Here is an 18,817-nt window from a genome sequence, read left to right as displayed (position 1 = left end):
TCACATTTTGAACTTTTAATATAAATTTTTGGTACCTATAGAAAGAGCACGAAAGTAAGTCTCTCTAAATTCTTATTCCATCGGTATTATTTTAATATTTACTGAAACGCATTAGTGCATTTTTTTATTCTTTCCAACTGGCACTACTTTTCCGTGCAAGATCATTTGAACTTTGTATATCCCCGTGAATTCAAGTGAAGTGATCGCTTCCTGTTTTTAACAAAAGAAAATGAGCTTTAAAGGAGAAAATAATGCCTACCAGAGAGCAGGTGAGTTGCTTAATGGTATATATTTATTTGGACTAACCCAATTTTCCTGCAGATCTCTATAGCGATTACGTTGAGGAGAATGATCCGGCTATCAGCAAAATTGAGGAGAGCCCAAATGGCGATTTTAAGCTTGCTTTTTACGTGCCCGAGTGGGTATAGTTTAGTAAATACTGTCCTTATTTCTAAAGAATGTCCTTTCAGAATATTCTATGGTAGAATAATTGGCCTTAAGGGCTCTACGAAGCGCGGCATCGAGGAAACGACCAAAGCCAAGATCGCTATTCCCAGTTTGAAAGATAATTCCAATGACGTGGTTATCAGGGCCAAACAACGCAGTCAGGTGTGTGCTGCATTGCATCAAATCCGGCAAATAATTTTGTCCGTGCGAAAGAAGATGAGGCCCACCCACTTTTTGGCCGTGACCCTGAGCTCGGGGGAAGTTCAGGAGCGTTATGTGGAATTCAAGGTAAAAATTAATAAATTGAATATGCAAAAAAAAATTATCCCGACCTCTATTTTCAGAAAAGCATTTTAGAGGCCCAGCTACCAGGCATTGATGAGGGGCTATTCATATCGGAGAATTGCTTACACCTTACTTTAGGGGTTTATGTGCTTCTGGATGACGTAGAACAACAAAGGGCTTTAAATGAGCTGGAGGCATGTCGTCCGCTACTAGCTGACCTAAAAACTCCCTTCGAACTTAAGGTCAAGGGCTTGGAGGTTACATTTGACGACCCAAGCTCCACTCGCCATCTTTACGGTCGTATCGAGTCTCCAGAGCTGAAAAAGTTCGCAGATAAGTGTCTGGCCCACTTTATAGAAACCGGACTGTTCGCTTCGGATTGTTTCAACCGCGATACCATCCAGATGCACATGAGGATAATGAACGTCCGATTTCGCCAGGAGGCGATGAAGCCAGGAGAGACCTTTGATGCACGCGAAATTTTAAAACGGTTTGGAGACTTCGATTTCGGTGCAGCCCAGTGTAAGGCAGTGCATCTATGTGTATTGGGATCGCGCGGGGAGGATAAGTTCTACAGGATATCCGGCAGTCTGGAGTTCTAAGAACAATAATTTTTTTAACCGTAATAAATATGTATTAGTGATTTATTCGACCTATGTTTACTATTGAGCACTTTGTCGAACTCGAGGTCACTTTTAGTTGTTTAATATTTAAAATAAAGATTATATCACATTTCTTTGAAATGAAATTACGTGTACGCTTCATTTAAAGAATCTAATGAACTGAAAGTTTTACCATGCTGTTTTTTCTAGAATCAAGGCAATCTCAACAAACGTTCGCTGAGTTTTCGGTTTTAACATTATACCAAATCCATCGTAGATCGTAGGATTTTCTGATCTGATTTCACAAAATTGCAAAAATGTCGAAACTCTTGATTTAAAACGTAAATAGTTATGTGTAATGGTTTAGATTTCGCAATCAATAATGCTCGCAAAAAAGATAAGCTGAAACCTTAGGGTCATTAAAAAAGACCCATTTTTATAAATATTTAGGTATTTAGTAAAAACTTGTGGGTCATCTTATTTGTGGTTGTGGTGCTTATGATAGTAAGCCACACAGATCTCTCTAAAACGCATTAGGGAATGTTTCATTTATGGCTTTGGCGAATCTTTTGTATCCATACATGCGACTTCAAGTGATCGCTTCCTGATATAACCAGACCAAATGGGTATTAAAGGAGAAAATGCTGGTTTTACTAAACTTCTATAACTTAATTCTTTTGTATATTTAACTTTACTTTAAAATTTTTCTATCATACTTCATTTTTTTAAATGTTTGATCTTTACAAATGCTTAAAAAAATAGTCCTATTGTTTTTTATTTTGCTAAACCCCTTTTTAGATATTTCTGGCGATGATAAGAATGATCCGGCTGTTAGCAACATAGAGAGTACCCCAAATGGCGTGCTCTTTTTGTGCCCAAGTTTGTAAAATCCTACAAAAAGGTGTCTTTTTGTCCCGTGCTACGAGACGCAATCAGAAATCAGGGTTTCGCATCGGAACGAGAAGTCTAACGAAGTGATAATCAAGGCCAAACAACGCAAACAAATTTGCGATGCTCTGCATAAAATTCGCATTGTAAGCGCATATTGGCGCAAGAAGATAAAGGCCACCCACATACTAACCGTGGCCCTGAACTTCGGGGAAATCCAGAAGCGGTTTGTGAAGCTTAGGGTACAGAATTACTGATTACTGATCTGAAACCGTCTTCACAGAAAAGAATTTTTAAAAGATGAGGGGCTTTTCATATCGGAGCATTCCTGGATGACGAAGAACACCAGAGTTTCAAGTGAGGTGGAGGCATGTCGTGCCCTAGCCGATCCCGCGGAGATGACAAGTTTTACAAGAAATACCGAATTCTGCAGTTCTAAGGGTTAGCACACGACAAAAAATATATATTAATAAAGAATAGTAGCATATATCTTGCGAATTATATCTTTGTAACGTTGTCCATTAAAAATCCTCCCAGTAACCTATAATCTCGAAATAAAAGGAAGAACACCAGTTCAAATAAAAATAATCAACATAAACTACACATATACGATTTATTTGTCGAATATCAATGCTCATATTGGTTTTGTATATCTGTTGCAACTGGACTGCATAACACCTTGGTGCAGGTCGAGATTTTCCCCTGAGTTTCTTCAGCAGAAAACTACGACAATCGAAACAAATGTGCGCCGAGATTTCGCTTACGGTTACAGTGGTTTTGTTTCTGTTCTCGTATTACAATAAATATAAAAATATATCGCTTATATGTGAGGATTTGTGGCGAAATTGTTTATTGGAACTAACAAAGTAATGGGTAAAACAAAAAGGTTATATAAAGAGCATGCTTACGAGCTACGGAGTAGGAAGCCACAAGTGGAGGACACGAACATTTACAAAAAGAGGTGGACCAGCTAAAATGCCGGGCTGGGAAGGTTATATATAGTGGAAGCAAGCTGGACACTCCTTTCCAGACACACTCGCGCAGTTGTACAAAAATTGGTTTAAATTTAATATCAAAAACAACTTGACGGCTTACTAACTAACTTTAACTACGCACGATTTGCTTGGCTTTTTGCTTTTTGTTGTTCCTTAGTACTTGTTAATAGCTTCAGTCTAAAGTTAAGATTTGGTTGACTTTTGTTTTTCGTGATTGGTTTTTTTGTTTAAAGAGGATATCATTGGTTCTACTGTTCACGTTACTCTGACGATTTGTTATCGTTCCTTTGGGCGGGATTTGAACTACAATAGTACTGTTGTTGGAAAATTGGTTTACTTGCTCGCACATAGACTATATGGTAAATATTTCAACATATGCAGAATTACATACATATATACGGATTAGTTTTCGATTTAAGGGCCTGGGTCACAACAATGCGTTTCAAATGTAGTTGTAGTGTTTTTAAAACAATTCTTTTAAAAGTATAGTATTGCATTCAGTCGGCTTGTTCCTTGCATGCTTTACGGATTGATTACGGATTGTATTATTCTTGTGGATATGTGTGTGGATTACTTTTGAAACACATTGTTAGTCTCAGGCTGCGGGATCTTAACAAACAAACATCTACAAACATACATAGATTTCTTTTCAACAACAATTAGACTTTTGGTGCACATTTAGTTAATTCGAACATAGATTTTGACTGCTGATAAATATATACCGAATATACAAGTGTATCTTATTTATTATTTGGCTAATCCGCCACCTTAGACACTAACTTTAGTGTAAACAATCTGTGTACTTCAGGAATATCGACGAAAAACTCTCTCTCTCTATTTAAAATCAAACCAAAAAGTGTCTTCTTTTGTTAGTGAGCGTGTGTAGTGTGCGTATATCGTGTGCGTGTTGGATAAATCTCAGTTTAGTGTATCTATAAATCAATCAATCAGATTTGCAGCACCCATTTTGATCCGTGGCCGCCTCCAATCCCTGCCGTGGCCCCGTCGTCATCGTTGTTTTGCTCGGTCTCCTCACACTTGCTCGTCGATGCTACTATTTTGCATGACCATTGCTGAGCACTGCCGGCACCGCCTGCTGCACCACCGCATTGATCACCTCGATCTCCTTCTTCAGAAAGGCGGCGCCGTTCTCCTCGGCCTCAGCGGGAGCATTGCCAGGATCTGTGCCGTTGTCATGGATAGAGGATATGTTGCGTTTGCGCAGACCGACGCCAGTGGAGGAGTCCAATGAAATGCCGCCGTTGCTACCGGGCAGCTTTAGCTTGGGAAACTCGATGTCCCGCATCAGATCGTTCTTGAACTCCACAATGCCGCTGACGGTCTCGGTTACAGTCTTATCAATAAATTCCTCAATGTTCTTGGTCTCCGCCTCGATCTTCTCCTTCAGCTTGCTGGACAGTTGGTCCATCTCGCACTGGTCATGGGGCACGCTAACCGCGTCCCGGGCGCACCTGGACATCGGCTTTTTCTCCAGATGAGCCTGCAGCTGCTGTGGGCGTGGACGAAGGTTTACATTGTTTGATTGCTCGGTTGGCTGTTGTTCAGTTGTGTTTTGTAGGGTAGCAGCTGGCTGCAGATGTGTGCTTGTGTTGACTTTACGTTGAGCGTGCTTGTCCTCCTCTCTATCCTCGTTGAGATCATTGCCAGCGGTCAAAGCTGCTGCAGATTCCCCGTTGGTGGTCACCGCATCCTTGACATTGCCGCTGCCCGCCGGCTGGACGTTTCCGTTGCCATTCGACGTGCGGAGGCGGCGTTCGCCGCGTATAAACTTGGGTAAAATAAATATGGTCACTAGTGAAATGATGTGAAGGCACAAATAAAATCTCAGGTACAATTTGATGCTGCCCTGTAAAGCGAAAACGTGAATTCGATTAATAAGTGATCGCTGAGAAAATATAATTCAATGTAAGGCGAGTTGATTTTTGTTTATGCAAAAAAATAGAAGAAAAATCCTGCAAGTAATTAATGGAAATTGTTTAGTTATTACTTCTTGACAACTCGAGGCTCAGGAATGCAGCCCGTATTCCAAAGGATAATCTACTACAAAACAATCGATTTTCAATTTGAAATTTAAAACCAAACTTAAAGTAAGGCGGCAATTTTGGAATTTATATTCTTTAGAATCAGAAACAATGTATAGAATTGGATAAGATCAAAAAAATATTATTAAATATTAAACATTCCACTCTTTTCCATAATCATCAACAATATATACCAAGTCGCAAGGCAGACTCACCATGAATTCAAGCAGAACGAATGGGAATGTGGCGTAGCCCAGTACGACGCGAGTAATCAGGCAGGTCAGTATGTCGTAGAACATTCGCGTGACCTGCGTGCTCTGGAAGCGATGGCGGAAGAGTCGCCGGCCGGTGCGCGCAGCCGTCACGACGACGGCGCCGGTGGCGAAGGTCAGGTAGTAGCCCGGATAGAAGCCGTGCCAGACGGCGCTGAGGGCGAAGGTGAGGAGCGTGCCGTACTGCTTGGGAACCCGTTCGTAGACTAGCGTTCGCAGCCAGCGGTTGGTGCCGCAGTTCCAGTTGTTGATGGCATCGCGCATGTTCGTCGAGAACTGCCAAAATAGAATAACACAATATTAAATAACAGTCAGTGGATAGAAGTATGTAACTTCATTTCAAGCTTTTAAGTACCAACCTCGAACGACAGAACATTGATATTGGATATCAGGTCCCACTTGGGATTGCCATCCTTATCGTAGCCAGTGAAACCTAGGCCTGAGTTGTTGCAAATGGCATCCGCTAGGAGCCAGGCGTGATAATACTTAAAGCGTATGCAGGTGGTAGCCATCATGGCATACCAGTACTTGTAGATCATGCTGGTGTTGTTTAGGAAGTCGTCTTCCTTCATATCTTTCACGGGATATATTTTTACGAACTTCATGAATATGAACGCACACACGAGACTGCCAACCACTTTACGTATCACCGCTTTGGTAGGTGAAGGTTCCAGCACAACTTCCCTCTTGTTGTTCTCCAGATTTCCCTGTGGAAAAAAATTTAATTGTTAATATAGAAATATTTTAATGAGCAAGTGGGATATATTTTAAAATTTTTTAAAAGATATCGATTGATTGCGTCCATAACTATTAGTTACTGAAAAATAAATTATGTAATTTTTCGTATTTACATTTCTTTTGTATCATATTTTGATTTTTATAGTGACATAATTTAACTTACGTTGCCCGATGGACTGCTCAGTAAATTGTATCCCTCGACGAACTCGATGTAATCCTTGTAGAAGACCAGAGGGCCGGCCAGAATGCTCTGGAAGTGCCACACGTAGGAGAAGTACTCCAAAGCCGAGGGCATTTTTCGAATGGCGTGGTACTGCTGGGCCTTGGTGAGTTCCTGTCAGCCAAAATTGATTGTTATAATTTAATTTTCCGACTCCCAATTTTTGCACTCACCTCATCGCCACGCACGAACCCGTCGTGAATGCTGAAGGCCAGACTGGTCACCTTCTGGGTGATGATCATTAGAGGCCCGGTTATGTCCAGGGCATAGGATCCATAGTCGTATAGCTGCCGCATCAGATGCACGCACAGCAGATAACTCATGGCCACCAGCAGGACGGCTCTATAATTGAAAATAATTAGCGAAAAGCTCTGCCATCGCCGGTTCTCAATTACCTTTGGACGATGCGCGGGTCCTGAGTGCGGATGACAATGTAGCATATTGCCGGAAGTCCGGCGATGTGGATTGCCTGCTGGCCAAAGCAAAAGTAGCCAAAGGCCAGGCCAACCGAAAGGGCGAAGGTGTGGCGCAGTTTACTGGAAACCTTCGAAGGATGCAGCACGGACCGGAAGAGCGAGGCCAGGAAGAGAGCCGATATTTGGCAAATTAAAAAGTTTACCTGGAAGTAGAGATGAAGAGTTCGTGTGGGATTAGAACGACATTCTTGATCTAAATAGGAATTAAAGAATTTGATGCCAGAAAAAAATACAGACTTTGAATCATGCATTGATGTCCCGAATTTATAAATCTTAATTATCCATTATTTTAATGTTTTTAACAAAAGTAGGCAGAGATTGTTAATATTTTCTTGCCGGATATTTATTTAGGTAATAAATACCCCTATAAATTGTAATACTTTAGGTAACACGAGATCTTTGGACCCATCCGCCAAAGCAGAGCACATGCAGCTGGCACGTGTCTGGCGAGATTTGCAATTGTAATGCGAGAACAACATCCCCCACTGGCTACCCCCCAAGTCACCCATCAGCCAGCCGCAGAGAATTGCGGCCACAAGTGCTTGTAAACTGTAAACCATTGCACTTGATCGTCGCGATTGGCGATCACGATCACGCGTTGTGATCAATGTTCGTTCTCCTCCACTTTTGCTGACCTCCCAGTGGCCTTGGCTTCTTTTCCTATTCAAAAACTAGGGAGCCCCGAACGGATCTCTGCAAAATATGGCCTTTGCCTTCTATTGTCATTGAAGATCGAGGGTTTTGGTGGTATTTTCGCTCGTTTGCTGTTTCGTACGAGTCCCGTGCCAATAAATATGCAATGAGGGACCCACAAATTAGACCCGTTCAGTTCCCCAGTGGGTGCCATTTAATTGATATCAATTGCTCGACGCTTTCAAATTGATTATTTCCATTCCCTGAAGCGCATTTTCAACTGTCCTCGATAAGGTGCGATAAGGAAAGGTCTTGGAGGGAGATCAGACCACACCTATTCTGGGGTTATTCGTGGACAACATGAAGTAGGACAACCAAAAGCGGATGCGACGAATCACTCTTATCACATATGATGACTACACAAATCCGAATTGTTTGGCGCACACAGTAAATTTTGTTATTATTAAAACAAGACTAATCGTACACATCTACGAACTGCAATCGGCGCCTGCCAGTATCACAGAAAACAAATAAAATACTTAATCGGCTATATGTAATCACTTTCATTAATTAACAATTTGATTGCCACGAGTGTGGAGTCAATGACTTCCAGTCAAGTGTAATATTAACACAGTTTATACTTTTGCGCAGTTTACCTATTTGTGGTACTCAAACCCACGAGATTAATGCTCACAATCACCTCTCGCTCAACAATTTAAGCTTTAACTAGGGTTAAAACCTTTAAATCGTATGGGAAATCAGAGGTTTAACCCTACTTTAAATTTAACAGGCGGGCGAGCAAACGGCTCTAAGAATTTCAATTTAAATGACAGTTACACCTTTTGCAAGTTGATTATTTTTATTCAACTTTAGATCTACCTGTTAAATATTTTCTAACGAATAAAATATACATTATACTCTAAATTTGTTTGTCATTATAAGCCAATTAAAATTCTAAGCGGCTGCGTTTAAAGAAATATTTTGTTTAAATAACTTCTTCCCAATTATCAATCAAAATCGACTGAATTCGGACATTGGGTAATTTAAGTATAAGAATAAGATACGAAGGTACTTTTTTCGGATTTTCTTGTAAATCAGTTATAATGAAAACTGTATCCACGGTCTTGGTTGTGATTTATATGCTGTTTATTGAGTGGGTGGTTACTGTTGGTTACGGATATAAGTTGCAATGCAAGCTCTGGCCTCATTCCAGTTGACTTAAGCTAACAAGGGAGTCTCAGTTACGCTGAGCCGGGCAGTTCAGGACCTGGCTGCGTGGAAGGCACTCTCCCGCCTCCGAATCGTACCACAGACCAGAACTGCACTTGCGTAAAAGGCGTCGTCCTCCGCGGCACTCATAGTACCGCCTGCAATGATTCGGGTCCTGGATTATGTCTCCATCCGCGCGACTAACGCACATGGCACTGGTTCCGATCGGAAGGGTTGCTTTGGTTGTGCTGCTCGGGCCAGCGAAGATATCCATGATTGGCTTGGGAATCAGCTGAGCGGGAGCACTCTCATCACGCTTGGTGTCACAGGCCGGTGTGGTTGTCTCCTCGCAAGGTGGTGCAGAAGTTGTGGTGCGATCGCAGGGACGCTTGGGCGGGGGAGTTGTTTTCCTACTGGGTGGCCTTTGTGTGGTTGTCTTTGTGGTGGTAGTGGTGCTTGTTGTAGTCTCACAGGGTATAGGAGTTTGGGGCTTTGGAGGAGGTGGTGCCGGAGTTGAAGGCTCACAAGGTGGTGGTGGGGAATTCTCATTCGGAGGTGGTGTCGTAGTTAAAGGCTCATTGGGACCACAGGGCGGCCTTTGAGAAGGTTTTGTTGGCTCAGGGGTTGTAGCTTCAGTGGTCGTTGTCGTGGGAGCCTCAGCTGTTGTTGTCGTTGTAGCCTCAGTGGTCGTTGTTGGCTCCTCAGTGGTTGTTGTTGGCTCCTTAGTTGTTGTTGGAGCCTCAGTGGTTGTTGTTGGAGCCTCAGTGGTTGTTGTTGAAGCCTCAGTGGTTGTTGTTGGCTCCTCAGTTGTTGTTGGAGCCTCAGTGGTTGTTGTTGGCTCCTCAGTTGTTGTTGGAGCCTCAGTGGTTGTTGTTGGAGCCTCAGTGGTTGTTGTTGGGGCCTCAGTGGTTGTTGTTGGAGCCTCAGTGGTTGTTGTTGGCTCCTCAGTTGTTGTTGGAGCCTCGGTGGTTGTTGTTGGTTCCTCAGTTGTTGTTGTTGGCTCCTCAGTTGTTGTTGGAGCCTCAGTGGTTGTTGTTGGAGCCTCAGTGGTTGTTGTTGGAGCCTCAGTGGTTGTTGTTGGAGCCTCAGTGGTTGTTGTTGGCTCCTCAGTTGTTGTTGGAGCCTCAGTGGTTGTTGTAGGAGCCTCAGTGGTTGTTGTTGGAGATAAGGGCTCACAAGGTGGTTGAGCTGTGGTTGACGGCTCAGAGGGAGGTGGAGCTGTGGTTGAGGACTCAGAGGGAGGTGGTGCTGTGGTTGAGGCGTCACTGGGAGGCTCGTTGGGCCCACATGGAGGCGGGGCAGGGGTTGAAGGCGGTGGTGGGGCTGTAGACGAGGGCTCAGATGGAGGTGGAGCTGTGCTTGAGGGCTCAGAGGGAGGTGGAGCTGTGCTTGAGGGCTCAGAGGGAGGTGGAGCTGTACTTGAGCCGTCACTGGGAGGCTCGTTGGGCCCACATGGAGGCGGGGCAGGGGTTGAAGGCGGTGGTGGGGCTGTGGACGAGGGCTCAGATGGAGGTGGAGCTGTGCTTGAGGGCTCAGAGGGAGGTGGAGCTGTGCTTGAGGGCTCAGAGGGAGGTGGAGCTGTACTTGAGCCGTCACTGGGAGGCTCGTTGGGCCCACATGGAGGCGGGGCAGGGGTTGAAGGCGGTGGTGGGGCTGTGGACGAGGGCTCAGATGGAGGTGGAGCTGTGCTTGAGGGCTCAGAGGGAGGTGGAGCTGTGCTTGAGGGCTCAGAGGGAGGTGGAGCTGTGCTTGAGGGCTCACTGGGGGGCTCGTTAGGCCCACAGGGCGGCTCTTGAGAAGATGTCGTTATCTCAGCGGTTGTTGCTTCAGTGGTCGTTGTTGTTGTTGGAGCCTCAGTGGTTGTTGTTGGCTCCTCAGTTGTTGTTGGAGCCTCAGTGGTTGTTGTTGGAGCCTCAGTGGTTGTTGTTGGCTCCTCAGTTGTGGTTGGAGCCTCAGTAGTTGTGGTTGTAGCCTCAGTAGTTGTTGTTGGAGCCTCGGTTGTTGTTGTTGGTGCCTCAGTGGTTGTTGTTGGCTCCTCAGTTGTGGTTGGAGCCTCAGTAGTTGTTGGAACCTCGGTTGTTGTTGTCGTTGAAGCCTCAGTGGTTGTTGTTGGCTCCTCAGTTGTTGTTGTTGGAGCCTCAGTGGTTGTTGTTGGCTCTTCAGTTGTTGTTGTCGTTGGGGAACACTTTGTTGTTGTTGTTGGCTCCTCAGTTGTTGTTGTTGTTGGAGCATCAGTGGTTGTCGTTGGTGCCCCGGTGGTGGTTGTCGTGGTGTCCTCCGCACTTGGAGTGGTTTTCTCACATGGCGGAGGGGTGGTCCGTTTGCAGGGAGGCCTGGTGGTGGTGACCTGGCAGGGCTCCTTTGGGGGTTCTGGTTTTGGCCTGTGTATTCTGCGGGCAGATCCGGCAGAGATAGCAACGGATGCCACGAGGGCTAGAAGGAAAAGGCTTGCTGCAAGGGGACGTGTTAGCGAGGGAGTCCCTAAACACTAATCAACGGGACACTTACACAGATTCATCGAAATTTTCAGGCGGCGCAAAAGGATAACTAACTGCAGTTGGTTACTTTACCGCTTTCGCTTCGGTGCTCTGACAACTGACAAGGCTGCATCTTCTTTTTATAGCCGTGCCGAAAAGTGTGTAAAATGTTTAGGCTACCGGGTTACATGTAACACATGTTCCTGATAACTTCTGTCCAATTTGCAAAGTGCAGTCTAAAAACGTTATATTCTAGTTACATCATACATTCTTATCATCTAACCGTGGTCCAAAAAACATTCCTCTTGTATAATAGCTTTATGTAACCTTGCCATTTTTCCTCGACTTTTAAACACAGATTACATGGGGCAAAGGTTGGTTTAATCCTGACATTTTCTTTACTTAAGAACTTCAGTACAACCAATGATTGACATTGTAACGCACTGTATTTTAATTTCTCTTTCTTCAACAATCTACACATTTGTAGCATCTCGGAAGTTCCGTTGTCGAAGTTCATAATGAACAGGCAGGCACACTTCAGCCGTTCACCGATAACACGTATTCGCATATAGATATACTCGTACATTATCTGCCTTTGTATATCGGTAAATTGCGCCCACAAAGGGGCCACGTCTCCCAAGCCACCCTCACGCCATAGGTTAAACACAAAGGCGACCCTGAAATGATTTCCGATAGCCAGTGATAAGTCGAACAGAAGAATAAAGTCCGTCAATAACAAGGCTGTAACCACAAACTTAAGATTAAAGACTTGGGCTATCTAACTGATCAGGCTGGTAAGAAGAATAGCCATCGAAACAGCAGTTTTCCCATTCGGACGCATGTTGTAATCATCATTCGAATACCTCATGCGCAATAAGTGGGTTCCCATTGCTGCTGGCCAAAACCGGTTCTTTGTTGCCTCAACCAAAGCTTAATGGCAAAAACACAAACGCAGAGCGGACCAAACGAAAGGAAAATCTTGCTCAAGAATTATGTTTCAGGCAGAGCTGGGAATCTAACAAAACAAGGGCAACAAGTGGGAGGCAACTTGTTGGCAAGGAAAGCCTGCAGTTCGTCGCATTTTGTGTATTGGGTAAGATTATGGTAATATGATAATACAAAATAGAAATAGATATAAAAGGGTTTAATAATTTCATTCCCTATTTTTCTTACAGTGCAAGAAAGCTTATGGAGGGAAGTCATCTTTTGTTTCAGATTGGATAATGACAAGGGGGTCTTGGTTGCCCAAGTTCAACTCGTAATTGTAGACATTGAGGGTTTCTGTTGAGGCCTCGAATACAATACTCAGGTAGGTCTCTGCGTCCGAGGTAAAACAATTCAATCGAAATTCAGGTGCACAGCCTGGCGACCAATCGAATTTCAGGGCACGCAGTTTTAAGCCACAATGAGAATTTTAATTTCAAAGTGCTTCCCTTTGAACATCCTGCAATGCTCACTGCGCGGCAAATATTGTCTATTGAAAGGGCAAACAGTTTAAAGTCAAATATGTGGACCCAGCCCTTCATCTCCCGTTCAGGCGCATTGTTTGCGCTGCTATGAGGAGATAGCTGCTTGCACGTCAAGATAAGATGTTGCCATGGTTCCGGCCAGTAACAATGCAATATGGTTGCAGCGCCAGCAATTTGTGGGTACTCATCTGCCATTGTTCACTAGTATTCCTTAGCGACGAAGATGGGTATAAGTTCCTTGACTTAGCCCCCTCTTCACCCAGGAGATTGTCTCATTAAAGCCGTTGAATTTGTAAAATACCTTTTAGACTTGAAGGACATATTTACAAACCTATTCCACTATATGCATATTTAAATATTTTTCTAAAGACATTTTTATATTATATTTAATCAAATAAAAACACCTCTTAACGAGGTAAAAAACTAGTGACGACCGCACCTTCAACATACAAAAGTTCTGATATCAACATTTGTGACGAAAAATTATTACACTCGTCATTAAATAGACTTTCTAATATTTTCTCATTCGGCCCGCCCTAGCAAACTATTCCAGCCTTTTTCCCTTTACAGGCATTTTCTATTGCAGCGTGACGAATGAGAAAAGATTAGAAAGTCTATTTAATGACGAGTGTAATAATTTTTCGTCACAAATGTTGATATCAGAACTTTTGTATGTTGAAGGTGCGGTCGTCACTAGTTTTTTACCTCGTTAAGAGGTGTTTTTATTTGATATCAGAAGTTTTTGTTTGTTTACATTTGCTCTCATAGGAGCTAATATATACATTTAAATTTAAATTGGTCAATCATAATTTTTAAACTATTGTATTTTAACAAATTAAGTTAAAAAGGCGTTGAAGTATTTCAAAATACCTTTTAAACGAGGTATAGCACATGTCTGTACCTTTAGTAGTGTAGAACTTACAAACTAACGAAATTTAGCTATTTTTAGCTTTTTCCCGCTAAAGTAGCGGCTTTTTCCAAAAGTCGTAGAACAAAAGATTCCTATATGGAACTCTTAAGTGCAAATTTACTGATTCCATGACCCTAAAATACAGTTCGGATACCCTCCCACAAAATTCAATACTCAGGGAGCTTTAATCGTTCGAGCTGGCAAAAGTGGCTATTTTCGTATAAAAATAACTTTTAAACGTGACTTTTTACAGTAATGTGTTATATACCAAAATTTAAGGAATCTCAAGGGCTATACAGTTTAAGGTTTTAAAGAAAATCGTTAGAGCCGTTTTTGAGAAAAATAAAAAAAAGCTAAAAAAAAGTTTTAAAAAATTGTCTTTTGTTCATATTTTTTTAATTATTACATTTACACAAATTGCATATAGAAGGCGTTTATAGCATTTAAAAACACCTTTTAAACGAGATGCAGCACAAGTCTGTAGCTTTAGTAGTATATAAGTTACGGATTTCCGAATTTTAGCTATTTATAGCTGTTTTCCCGCTAAACTAGCGAGTTTTTCCAAAAGTGGTAGAACAAAAGTTTTTCATATCGATGTGACAAATTTTCAAAACTTAAAAAACATGTTTTGGACAAACTGACAAACTGACAAACTGACAAACAGAATTAAATTTTCATTTTGGGAAGACGAAGGAAATCTTATTTTGGCTATAACTTTTGAACGGAGCGTCGGATTTTGACAAATGACCCCTCATTCGACGGGTATTTTCAAAAGGAATACAACTAAAACATTTCGAGGGGGCTTTTATCCCCACCGGCCCCAGCAGCTCCAAATTTCGAAATTTTCACTTTTTCACTTTCACCGCTCTCTCTCCCAAGCCAATTAATTTTCTTAGAGGGTTGGTATGCAATCCTGTTAGTTTTCGCAATACCTTTCGATAGGTATATCATTCATTATGATCGGACCATCACAGTAGATTTTCATTTCTTCGTGTATATATAGTAGTCGCCTTCGCACACTCTCCTGGTGCGCTTCGTCACTACATGGACTGCCGTCCATAGTGATATTCATTTAATATTTGTATGAGTAATCAGATCATCAGAGTGTGTGTGCTGCTCTACAGTATACGTGAAAGGCAGAGGATGGGCAGAAGATTTTACTTTAAAGGATTCAATTTACTAGTTACAAACTTGTATACAATACATATAAATATATAGTTATAAAATACATCGAATCTATAAAACAAAAGCAAAACAAAGATTTAAAATGTTTGCACTATCGATATATGACCAATACGTAATGTACACATTTTCAATATCGATGAGTCTAATCAATCAACTGGGATGTGGACTGGTTCAATCAGAAATTTCAAAAACAAACATACGAAGAAACCCACATGCATTGCGTATGACAAACAAATCATAAATCAATTGATTAACACGCCGCATTGCATTGCCAAAATTGTAAATAGGATAGCGAAAAGGGGCAAGCAAGCGGCCAAAAAGGGGGAATCGCGCGAGTCGAAAAAAGTGGCGTGATCACTATAAATAAAACAATAAAAGAACCGCCAACAGATATACCCAAGAAACAAGCGAACGCACGATAAAAGCAAAAGTCAAAACAAAGGGGAATTGCGAAATCAGTTAAGAATGCAGAGATATGGAAATCGTTTGAGAAGCAGCCAAACAAAACAAACGAACAAAAATGAAAGTAATTAATTCCAGATGATTACTGCATCATAAATCATTTGATACTTATTGTGCACCCAATATACCCGTCCAAGAAAATGTGAAGGGTATGCCCACAACCGTTAGAGGCGCCAAACAGCTGTCAAAAGCAGAAAACATAACGAAGACCGCAAAACAGACGAGCAAAGCAAAAGCAACGAGTTCAAACAACTGCGGCACCCCAAACTCAAGGTCACAGAAATAATAATAATAATATCATATAATGCAAATGGGGCGGCGGGAAAAGTAGGGGGCGCAACAATTGGCTTGCCTATCCCCTTATCTCCCTGTATATTAATCCATTTTTATTGGCTTGGCATGCACTACAATTTCAATTGTTATTTGCCATAATACACCATCTTTACTTGCCTTTTCCCGTTTTTAGTTCGGAACCGGTTAAAAACTTCCAAGGCAACGCAAAACTTGGGATGTATGTACGTACATATTACCATTAAATATATGTACACACCAGTAAAACAAGCACCACAGCGATGAGTTGTTTATTGATGTTTATTAATAAAATTATCGTTCCACATAGTACAACAGCGGTGGGAATACTTCTATAGAAATCGTATACAGCTAAGTAGAACATATTAAAAACGGTATACAACCAAATTATAAACTGATATGTATGTTGTTGTGTAAATATTTTACAATTTGATTTATTTTTTTGTGACATAATTTAATTTTGTTTTAATAGTTGAAGAAATGTTTCAAAATTTTTTTTTGGTTGTGAGTTTTTGTGGAAAAAATATAACATTTAAGAAACAGTATTATTTTCTATATAAAACTCATCGTAACACTTTACTCTTTTGTTAAAATAATTCGATCGTCCGGCCGTAGCTTTATAGTTACTATATTTCTGACCCCAAGTGTATTAGGAAAGTGGCGGCGTGGGAGGAAAAATCAAGATTGCGAGAGAAAAGCTCAAACTGTTGAGAATAAACCGCAACTGACCGGCCGGGACTGCGTCTTGGGCCATTAACGCCTCTCGCGATGTTATTGAGAACTTTTTTCACTTTTTAAGTACTATAATCATATGTACGCCTTAAATATGGGACGATTCCACGGAACAATGGGCCAATTCACCGGCATTTGCGCAGTTGCGTGCTGCGGCCTTCACTTCAAATTAGCGTAATAAAACGAAAAAAAATCGTATATAAAATATCAAACACAGCGATTTCCAAAAAAGTGTCGCCCACCCGAAAAATCCCATTACGAAGTACAGTGTATTTCGTTAAAATGAACTTTTAAGACCTACCCATTTTTTTTTTTGAGCCTAAGACCGGAAATGTAAATAGGTTTCTAAGTATTTCAAGTTCGCGTATATTTTGACACCATTTACATTGCATATGATAAAACCCTTTCAATTTTTGATTCACTGATAGAGCACTCACTGTTTTTTTTGCTTTTATGTCCGACTGACTCATGCGGTCTACATCAGCTGAGTCAAAACCACAAGAAACCCGCTAACCAATACACAGGCAAGCTGTTGATATTTGTTTGCAAACAAAAGAAGCGCAAAAAAGTCAATTATTTTGTATGGAGAGCGGGAATCAGGGATATACATACATACATGTGTGTATGTAACTACAGCCAAGTCAGTCAAATTGGATTTCGAGCAGCTCTTGATAAAGACAATTGACAGTTAGGAGAATTATCAATGGTTTTCTGTCAGTGTGCGCGTGTTTTCCTTACATCGGATGTTGGCATTAGGTCATCGGAATTGAAAAATATGACGATTACGTACGTGTATGTCACTTGATTTGGGCCAGAAAGTGCCTCCGTATGAATCACTTTTCTATATGCCAGCTGCACTTATGCATATTACATTGCAGCAAACGAATGGGGTAAAATGGCGGGTAACGGTAATGGTAAAAAAAAAGCGGGGTTACGAGAGAGAGGTAATAAGTGACACTCTCAGTGAAGAGATTAATCACCACGCCACCCCCTTCACCCCTCCCCACTATTAAGTGATGCAAAGCATTTTAAATTTAGCGAAATCAACGGTGCGTCAGTCACAACAATAGTAATTTCAAAATTTTACGCTAGACAGCGGACAGCGTGGGGCATGGAAAATTCCACAGATAATTCTTGCCAACTGATAAGCTCTTCTCATAATTCAAGTTGTCCAAATTAAATTAGAAAATAAACAACAACTACAAAGTGGCTAAAATTCAAGGCACATGCCAAATGCGATTAGCTGCCAAATGTGGCGAACGTAAATATGTAACGTTTAAAAAGTACGGTGCACGCTCGCTAAAATGTTTGACAAAATGTAACGATTAAAAATAATACAAGTAGAATTAAGAGGTTTCTTGAAAATACAATATTATACTTGTTTTAATATTTTATTTTTCGAAACCCATATTTGAAATTTAGTATTGCCAATCAAATTACTGTTTTAATCAATGCATGAGCTTGGATTGTATTGTTATTCTCTCTAAAGATGCGTAGTTTCTATAAAAGTTGGTTCACTTTACAGATAGTTTACTGTTCACGAAATCTTTGTTTGGGCAACCGGCAATGGAATTTATTTACCTAACCGTTGTCAGGTAAGTGTGGTTTGTTTTTCCTAACATATTTCCTTCCTGCTAAAGGAAATCCCTACTCTGTTCCTGCAGAAATGCATTATTCTCCAAAGGAGAGATTTTAAGTACGGCTTTATCCCGTAAGATTGGCACACAGACAGGCGTATACACACGCACACGTGCACACGCCCGTTTCGAAAAGAAGGGGAGGGGATGGCCGTTAAAGAACAAAGGGAGTTTCGCAGTAAATAGTATTACTTACCAAGTCCACCGAGAGCCCCACCATATCCGCCAGCCAGGTGAAGGTCCGGCTGCCGTTGTAGCAATCATTCTCAATGAATTTCGGCGGTTCTAGCATTTTGCTATCTGTTTTCTGTCTCCGTTCTTCTTTTCTGTTGCGTTGTTGTTGCTGTCGGTCGTTCCGATTTCAGCGCTTCATTGGGAAAACTTCGCGATTCACGGACACTTCCCGGTATTTTTGGGCCCCTTCGAAAAAGCGAGGTCCCCGAAAGTGGGCGGAGGGGCGCGCGGCGCGTTCACTTACAATTTTGTGCAATAATTTGGAAATATTTGCTGTTCGGTTCGGATCTCCCGTGCCCGTGCGTAAAAATGGAATATTCGAAAACGACGTTCTGACAGTGTGACCACCGCGTATGTGCAATTTTTGGGCAAACGTAAGAGTCAGGACGTATTGTTAGCAAACGTAGTGTCAAAAACGTAACGCTCTGAGTGATATATTTAGGGGATTCCCTAAAATATTAAATTGCTGAATTGTCCATATTTCGACTACCTCGTCGCCAATGAATCGTTCTCACCTCATTTAATAATATGCTAGGCAACTCCAACTCTGTAACACTTTAGTTGTAACAGTACGCCTTGTTGTTTTTACCTGATT

At 41.7% G+C, this 18,817-nt stretch overlaps 3 protein-coding genes across 5 annotated transcripts; 1 reads left to right on the top strand and 2 right to left on the bottom strand.

The window, feature by feature from the left end:
- The first annotated feature begins 14 nt into the window (after window positions 1-14).
- LOC108067800 (activating signal cointegrator 1 complex subunit 1-like) lies at window positions 15-1,480 on the top strand. The gene is made up of 4 exons (XM_017157002.3): window positions 15-269; window positions 322-418; window positions 471-735; window positions 792-1,480. Exons 1-4 carry the CDS (start codon window positions 230-232, stop codon window positions 1,332-1,334), a joined length of 945 nt encoding a protein of 314 aa, XP_017012491.2. The 5' UTR covers window positions 15-229; the 3' UTR covers window positions 1,335-1,480.
- Window positions 1,481-2,816: 1,336 nt separating this feature from the next.
- On the bottom strand, window positions 2,817-18,566 carry oys (lysophospholipid acyltransferase 6). 2 transcript variants are annotated; one of them, XM_070212361.1, is made up of 8 exons: window positions 18,185-18,566; window positions 6,885-7,108; window positions 6,663-6,831; window positions 6,433-6,603; window positions 5,891-6,238; window positions 5,475-5,807; window positions 4,838-5,084; window positions 4,520-4,727 (listed from the first exon to the last, which is right to left on the bottom strand). In XM_070212361.1, the coding sequence occupies exons 1-8, from the start codon at window positions 18,278-18,280 to the stop codon at window positions 4,669-4,671; spliced, it is 1,647 nt and encodes a 548-aa protein (XP_070068462.1). In that variant the 5' UTR covers window positions 18,281-18,566; the 3' UTR covers window positions 4,520-4,668. The 2 variants fall into 2 exon arrangements, with proteins under 2 accessions (XP_017012563.2, XP_070068462.1); XM_017157074.3 differs by having other exon boundaries at window positions 2,817-5,084; window positions 18,185-18,565.
- On the bottom strand, window positions 8,723-11,839 carry LOC138912265 (proteoglycan 4). Of its 2 annotated transcripts, none has more exons than XM_070212364.1 (3): window positions 11,316-11,839; window positions 10,720-11,258; window positions 8,723-9,930 (listed from the first exon to the last, which is right to left on the bottom strand). In XM_070212364.1, the coding sequence occupies exons 1-3, from the start codon at window positions 11,323-11,325 to the stop codon at window positions 8,836-8,838; spliced, it is 1,644 nt and encodes a 547-aa protein (XP_070068465.1). In that variant the 5' UTR covers window positions 11,326-11,839; the 3' UTR covers window positions 8,723-8,835. The 2 variants fall into 2 exon arrangements, with proteins under 2 accessions (XP_070068465.1, XP_070068463.1); XM_070212362.1 differs by having other exon boundaries at window positions 10,660-11,258; window positions 11,316-11,837.
- Window positions 18,567-18,817: the final 251 nt, after the last annotated feature.

This window comes from Drosophila takahashii, chromosome 2R, assembly GCF_030179915.1.
Source record: "Drosophila takahashii strain IR98-3 E-12201 chromosome 2R, DtakHiC1v2, whole genome shotgun sequence".
Classification (NCBI taxonomy): domain Eukaryota; kingdom Metazoa; phylum Arthropoda; class Insecta; order Diptera; family Drosophilidae; genus Drosophila; species Drosophila takahashii.
Note: the sequence above shows the minus strand (reverse complement) of the source record. Positions and strands in the feature narration are given on the sequence as shown.